The sequence below is a fragment of the Stegastes partitus genome, unplaced genomic scaffold (genome assembly GCF_000690725.1).
Source record: "Stegastes partitus isolate 25-593 unplaced genomic scaffold, Stegastes_partitus-1.0.2 Scaffold2473, whole genome shotgun sequence".
Lineage (NCBI taxonomy): Eukaryota > Metazoa > Chordata > Actinopteri > Pomacentridae > Stegastes > Stegastes partitus.
The window spans coordinates 45005-52877 of NW_007580204.1; the positions used below are offsets into that span (position 1 = coordinate 45005).

At 40.1% G+C, this 7873-nt stretch overlaps 1 protein-coding gene across 1 annotated transcript; it reads left to right on the top strand.

Annotated features, from left to right (window-relative positions):
* Positions 1-946: 946 nt before the first annotated feature.
* On the top strand, positions 947-7868 carry LOC103375113 (myosin-7-like; the record flags this gene model as incomplete). Its single annotated transcript, XM_008305318.1, has 21 exons — positions 947-999; positions 1111-1149; positions 1345-1557; positions 1719-1862; positions 1980-2136; positions 2245-2272; positions 2855-2963; positions 3071-3163; positions 3246-3309; positions 3399-3497; positions 3599-3702; positions 4093-4231; positions 5147-5265; positions 5403-5552; positions 5634-5804; positions 5894-6203; positions 6370-6449; positions 6785-6990; positions 7078-7201; positions 7610-7746; positions 7829-7868. Coding segments are annotated over exons 3-21 (2475 nt in total), but the record flags the coding sequence as incomplete, so codon positions are not given.
* Between the last annotated feature and the right edge of the window lie 5 nt (positions 7869-7873).

The window sequence follows — 7873 nt, forward strand, 5'->3', positions numbered from 1 at the left end:
AAAACATATATATAAAATACACAACTTAAGCTATTTTGTCCACTGCAGGTTTTAATGACTTTGGTGTTTTTTTTTAAATCTGTTTTAATTTTAATTAACATTTTTTTCATTCTTGTTTTTGTATTTTACCACCATGTTTAACTGTGACATGCCGACGTCAGACCCTAAAGTAAAACTGCACATAAATATATTTTTGAAACAGGTTTTCCTTTGGTTTTGATCTTATTAGTATTTGCTCTCTGATAGCAAGCAGCCATTGCCCCCCATTTTGTATTTACATCAAATCAAATACACTTTGAAAATGTCACATTTTTAAAAACCTGAGTCGACCACAGTGCTGTGCTTGCTATCAGAAAGACAGCAACTGAATTATCGCTAAACATAATAATAAAGACAGGATAAAATCTGAAAACCCATGAGTCAAGCAAAACAGCAACTTCCAAGATCGATTTCTACATTGAAAAATAAATACATAATATTTCACAATGCAGACTACATATAACAGGGACCAGCCTGACAAAAAGGTTTCGGCAGTAAATACTTCACATCACACAACACTGAAACCCATTTGGATACATTTAAACTGTTGTCATCTGGCCTGTCTTACATGAGGATGCTTCTGTTAAGTACAGCATGAATTGTTCTTGTAACAGAAGCACCCTTAAGGGATGATGAGGGAGGAATTCCTCCCTGCCTCTATTTAAAGATTGAGTTGTGGTCCCCTGGCTGCTTGAGGATACGTATGATTAATCACTGCACTGCGTGGAGCTCCTAATATGGCCTCGTCAGAAGACCCCATCAGTGATAAGACTCTGACCCGCTGATTTCTATATTGCTCTCCGACGCTCATTAACCCCCTCCCTTCATGCACCCCCAACCCAACTCAGACACAATAACATTCCTGGGCCCTGAAACCCTCCTCCATATTTGGCAGAGGGACTTTGTTTATAAAGAGAACTCATGGTGAAACCCCCGGACAGGTCACCATTCTATCTCAAGGTAAGGTGTGAAGACAACGCTTACCAACTAGAGGCTACACTGTGATACTAAAGCCTTACCTGTGTCACTGTGGACTGGGGTCTCAGCAGTGTCCATTTTTTCTTTCCTCAGGACCGTTACACCTCAGTCTTCTCAGTAGGGATTGCAAAGGTAAGAGCATCTTAAACTGTGGAGTGTGACTTATAACCTAGGGGGAGGAAAAAAAGATAACGCCATTATATGATGTTTTAACAGAGAACTAAATAGCTCTATATTGGCATGTGTAGTCTTTCAGTTTTTAACCTGCAGATGCAGCTAGCTGAATGCATAATATGGCTGAACTGTAATTTAGATTTCTATTTGTAGACAAGGTGAAAAATGGGTGACGCTGCCATGAAAGAGTTTGGGGCAGCAGCTCCGTACCTGAGGAAGTCAGATAAGGAGCGTCTGGAGGCCCAGACTCGTCCATTTGACATGAAGAAGGAGTGTTTTGTTCCTGATGCTGACGAGGAATATGTGAAGGCTTCTATCACCAGCCGTGAGGGGGACAAAGTCACCGCTCAGACTGAGAGAGGGAAGGTCAGTGAGCTGCTCTGGATGCTGCTGGTTTCATACAAAGCAGAGAAACAATCAAAGTCAGAGACTCCGCTGCCCACAGGCATGACGATCTTACGCTCCTTTGTCCAATTTATTTGAAAGAAAACACTGTATTAACACCCAGTGTCTCCTTTTTTTTTCAGACTGTCACAGTGAAGGAGTGTGATGTGCACCCTCAGAACCCGCCAAAGTTTGATAAAATTGAAGACATGGCGATGTTCACCTTCCTCCATGAGCCCGCTGTGCTGTTTAACCTCAAAGAGCGTTACGCAGCATGGATGATCTATGTGAGCTGAAAACATTAACAAACATCGAGGCGAATAAACGTACAACTTCATACTACATCCATATACTGAAGCCTAACACAATTTTACAGTTTGCTTTCCCTTTCTCATTCCCTGCAGACCTACTCGGGGCTGTTCTGTGTGACTGTCAACCCCTACAAGTGGCTGCCAGTCTACAATCAAGAGGTGGTTGTTGCCTATAGAGGAAAGAAAAGGACTGAAGCTCCTCCTCACATCTTCTCCATCTCTGACAATGCCTACCAGTACATGCTAACTGGTAATTTAGACTTAGATATGACAACAAGTCCACAGCAAAAGTGATGCTGAAATACCGTAAGGAGCATTCGAATCCTAAAGTCACCTTTTCTTTTTTGCTCTTTTTCAGACAGAGAAAATCAGTCAATTCTCATCACGTAAGTTATATTTTTATGACTTTGTTATACTGCACTTGAGAATTATATCATGCTGTAAGAACTTTACTGAGTGGCATCCCTTATCCTTCCAATTTTCATTGATGTGCTGTAGTTAATCCCAGTTTTATGGTATTATCTTTAGTGGTATATTGCCATTACACAGCTGAGTATGGACTGGAACAGAGGATTTGAGTAGAAACATTAGATTTTAACGTGAAATTGTTGATTTAATAGCCCAAAACTAAATAATTTGAAGGATGTATTTACTTCAGTTTCAATGTGATATGACATAGTGACAAGTAAGTCATTCCTGCTGTCACTGCTGCAACGAACTGTCACTGTCTTATTTCCTGCAAAAGGGAATGAAGTGCAATCAATGTAAAAAAAAAAAAAGATGATAATGCTCAATGCAGCAGCATGCCAAATAAAATTACATTTATTCAGCTAAAAAGGTGTCTAAATATCTCTTGACCACACCTGTAAATGATCAATAATTTACTGGTGTATCAAAAACCTGACTAAACATGTCATGTATGCTTCACATTAGTCACTTTATCAAAACAATTGAATTTATGTCCTCAGTGGAGAATCTGGTGCCGGGAAAACTGTCAACACCAAGAGAGTCATCCAGTACTTTGCCAGCATTGCAGCTGGAGGAGGAGGGAAAAAGGAAGCAGGCTCTGAGAAAAAGGTGATTACGCTGAATTTACAGGAAATACAACTTTTAACTGCTTGTCGCATCATTTTACTTTCATGTGTTTTATCTATTCAAACAAATGTTTCACTGTATTATTTTAGGGTACTCTGGAAGATCAAATCATCCAGGCTAACCCTGCTCTGGAGGCCTTTGGGAATGCCAAAACCATCAGGAATGACAACTCTTCCAGATTTGTAAGTTTCTGTCTGTAATGAAACAATCCTTTGTGCCTACTCTTTTTTTTTTTTCTTTACATTCTTTTTGTCATTCATTTAGGGCAAATTCATCAGAATTCACTTTGCAGCCAGTGGAAAGCTGGCCTCAGCTGATATTGAAACATGTAAGCACTTCTCCTCTCTAATGTCATTCAGCTTGTTCCTATGTTCACAGTAATCAGCTTCCCCCTTCATAATGCAAATGTCTTTACAGATCTGCTGGAAAAGTCCCGTGTCACCTTTCAGCTTAAGGCCGAGAGAGATTATCACATCTTCTATCAGATCCTGTCTCAGAAGAAACCTGAGCTGCTTGGTACGTGAAAACATGTGATCTTTGAACTGGTGACAACTAGTAGTTGTAATGTTTCTGTATCACATGAATGCAAAATGAAACATTTCTGCTCTGCTTTTCAGAGATGCTGCTCATCACCAACAACCCCTATGACTATGCGTTCATCTCCCAAGGAGAGACAACTGTAGCCTCAATTAATGATGCTGAAGAGCTGATGGCCACTGATGTGAGTGGGAAATTAACAATGATTCTGAAAACAAACGTGTCGCATCAGCCTAATTTAGAGATTTTGTTCTTCGAGGTCAAAGCTTTAAAGGGTTTATAGAGATAAAAGTAAGTCCAGTGAAATCCTGTTATTTTGCATCTTGCTGCTGGTATGGGATTATGACACTGAGCATCTTTGGCATTTGTAACCCAGTATCACTGAGTCAAAAAATTTCTGAATAGACTGGATTAAATGTCTAATATCTGATGTCAGTCATGTGGGATTCTGGTGGCTCAGAGAGCACACACTGACTTATCCCCTGGATTTCTCCTGGCACTCCACACTTTAAACCCTGATACTATGAAAAAATCTATGACATATGAAACAGAACGCCCCTCTCTTCCCATTCAGGACGCCTTTGATGTGTTGGGCTTCACTCAAGAAGAGAAGAACGGCATTTACAAGCTGACTGGTGCCATCATGCACTACGGTAACATGAAGTTTAAGCAAAAGCAGCGTGAAGAGCAAGCTGAGGCTGATGGCACTGAAGGTAAGAGAGTCTCTCTGTAGCTCTGAAACTCGACAAACAGAACACAAAACCTTCCTGCATACAGTGATTGAGACCAGGTGGGGTCTTGGTGGAGGGATGACAGAGTTAGGAAGGGGAACTTTAGGTATTTGAGGGCATCATATTCTGGATAGAAAATCAATATAATCATCAATTAAGCTGTAAATTAACTTGTTTGAGATTGATGCTGCAATTCCAGAGATTGTTCTTCACCGGGACAAATAAATGTAAAACTTTATACATGGACAAAACCTGCAAGAGGTTTAGGTTTAATTGAGCTTCTCAATACTTCAGTTCCATGACTCCAGTCCCATAACACGATTCAAACACAGAAATGTCATTTGGTCTGTAATGACAGATGTGTCTTACCAAAAATGTCCTGCTAGCTCTGATGGTGCTCAGGATTCATCCACATAAACCTTAAAACAAATAATTCCACCATATAAACTTAAAATCAGTGTGGAACAGGTGGATTTGGTGAAGAACGGAGAACATTTTATGCCATCAAACCCTGTGTTCATGAAGTTATCGCTGTTATGCCATTTGCATAAACACTTATCGTTTCTGTTGCTGTGCGATGCTGCAGGCATTTATTGAAGTCAAAGAATCTGCTACACAGCCAGCAGTCGGCAGCTAACAGGACTTGGGGGCCGACTAATGTTTCTACAAAATCCTGAAACACATTCAGTGACACCTGAAAGACGTTATTTAACACATTAAAGAGTCACTGTAATTTAACATGTGGACTAGCATGGATCTAACATCTGGGTTTGTACAGATGCATCAAGACAGTGTACTATATGGTAAAAGAAGTGTAATAGACAGCCTCCAATATGGATTTGTGATTACGCTCTAGCTTATTGAGCAATTTCATATTCATTTGTGGTGTTTTTTTAGATGCTGACAAAGTAGCCTACCTGATGGGCCTGAACTCTGCTGACCTCATCAAAGGTCTCTGTCACCCAAGAGTCAAAGTAGGAAATGAGTGGGTCACCAAGGGACAAAATGTTCAGCAGGTAGGAACAAAACTTTACAGCTAAATTTCCCATCTGTACATCTTGTATATTTAACAATATTTTTACCATAGATGGAGACAACACTGGGCACACAGAATGGCTATTTACTGTAACTTAATGTTTGAAATTCATTTTAGGTGTACTATGCTATCGGTGCACTGTCGAAGGCAGTGTATGAGAAGATGTTCCTGTGGATGGTGGTGAGAATTAACCATTCTCTAGACACCAAACAGCCCCGCCAGTACTTCATTGGTGTGTTGGACATCGCAGGATTTGAGATCTTTGATGTGAGTTTCAAAAGAATATAATCTCTTAGGTTTAAGCAGAAATGATAAATCGCGGTCACACTGGTGTCCATTTCGTTACAGTTCAACACCTTTGAGCAGCTGTGCATCAACTTCACCAATGAGAAACTGCAACAGTTTTTCAACCATCACATGTTCGTGCTGGAGCAGGAAGAGTACAAGAAAGAGGGCATTGAATGGACTTTCATAGACTTTGGTATGGATCTGCAGGCCTGTATTGACCTGATTGAAAAGGTAAAAGATTCAACTTTTACATGTTCAAACACAAACAAATAAAACAGGATCTTTTTTTTTTTTTAAACCACTCATATTTTCCTCCTCAGCCCATGGGTATCATGTCCATCCTTGAAGAGGAATGCATGTTCCCCAAAGCCAGTGACTCCACCTTCAAAGCCAAGCTCTATGACAACCACCTGGGGAAATCCAACAACTTCCAGAAGCCCAGAGTTGTCAAAGGCAAACCAGAGGCCCATTTTGCCCTGGTTCACTACGCTGGAACTGTTGATTATAATATCAACAACTGGCTGGTGAAAAACAAGGATCCTCTGAATGAGACTGTTGTTGGTCTCTTCCAGAAGTCTAACCTCAAGATTTTGTCTTTCCTCTTCGCAAATTATGCTGGAGCTGAGTCAGGTAAGAATACAGCTAGAGAACTGCTTTAACATTAACTGGCAATATCCATATCTATTTTTTTCTTCATAAAAGACAATAAAAGGATGTATTCATTTATGTCTAGTAGTTGAAGGTCTCTGTCACTGTGTTGTGTTGGCAAAACTTAATATAAATAATTCGTATTTAGCTCAGGATTCTGGTGGAAAGGCAAAAGGTGGTACCAAGAAGAAAGGTTCATCCTTCCAAACTGTATCAGCTCTGCACAGGGTAAGATTTTCATGTGTTTTCATCTCTTTTTCTTTTTTTTTTCCACAAATGTTATGGGTTGAAGCTACAAAAGGCATATTTATGCACAAATGTAGAAGGCTACTGGAAAACAGCACTGATATAAACAGTGTCTGCTTCCAAGGACATTAAGTATTTCAGGCTTAAAATGAACCATAATCACCGTGTACCTTACTGAAGACTATGACACTATGAGTTCTTATAACCTATTTAGTTAAATAACTTGAGCATCTATGTAAATCTACTGCACATTTTTTAGATTTTGTGCCAAACACAATGGCAAAAATTTAAACATATTTTATGTGTAAAACTTGCAGGAGAACCTGAACAAGCTGATGACCAACTTGAGGTCTACTCACCCTCACTTTGTGCGCTGCCTCATCCCCAACGAGACCAAGACTCCTGGGGCCATGGAGAACCCTCTGGTGATGCACCAACTGCGCTGTAACGGTGTGCTGGAAGGCATCAGGATCTGTAGAAAGGGCTTCCCCAACAGGATCCTGTACGGAGATTTCAAACAGAGGTTTGTATCAGTGAGGTCATGTACTGTATGATTCCAAACATGTCATGAATTTACACTCCCAGATATTTGTCCTTTGTGCTGTTTTAGATATCGCATCCTGAATCCTGCTGCCATCCCTGATGGCCAGTTCATTGACAGCAGGAAGGGAGCTGAAAAACTTCTCGGGTCTCTGGATATTGATCACAGCCAATACAAGTTTGGACACACTAAGGTAACAATCAAAGGCAAAGTCAGAAGCAGATCGCTTGCATTTTCTGTGCAATACACATTATATACAGCATTACAGGAAACGGTTAAATATTTAAAAACTTTTGCTGAACAACTACATTTCTTGGTGTATTGCACTGTTCCTCAGTGAGTGCAATACACTGTCTTATATTTGTTTTTAACCCTTAACACTCACTGGCTTAGTAAAATTTTCTGTCACTGTATTTTGACTGGTTTAAAAAAAAGGGGTGAAGGTAAAGGAAATTCTGAGGAATTCAACTTTGCATTTGTAGGATAAAGAACACATTTGTCTTTCTAAAGTCACACAGACTTATTTTAAAGATACAGTGTCCTAAGGTCCATATGTTTAACATCTGGTGGATGTTCCCATCTTGTCTCATGCTTCTAAAAGGTGTTCTTTAAGGCTGGTCTTCTTGGCCAACTGGAAGAGATGAGGGATGATCGTTTGTCACTCATCATCACTGGAATTCAGGCCAGATCCAGAGGTCTGCTGGCACGAGTGGAGTTCCAGAAGATTGTTGAGAGGAGGTCAGAAGAATCAGCCACTTAAAACAACTAACTATTGATCAATCGCAATGAGTTTGGTATAATAACTCTTTACTGTTGACAGGGATGCTCTTCTTGTGATCCAGTGGAACATCCGTGCATTCATGGG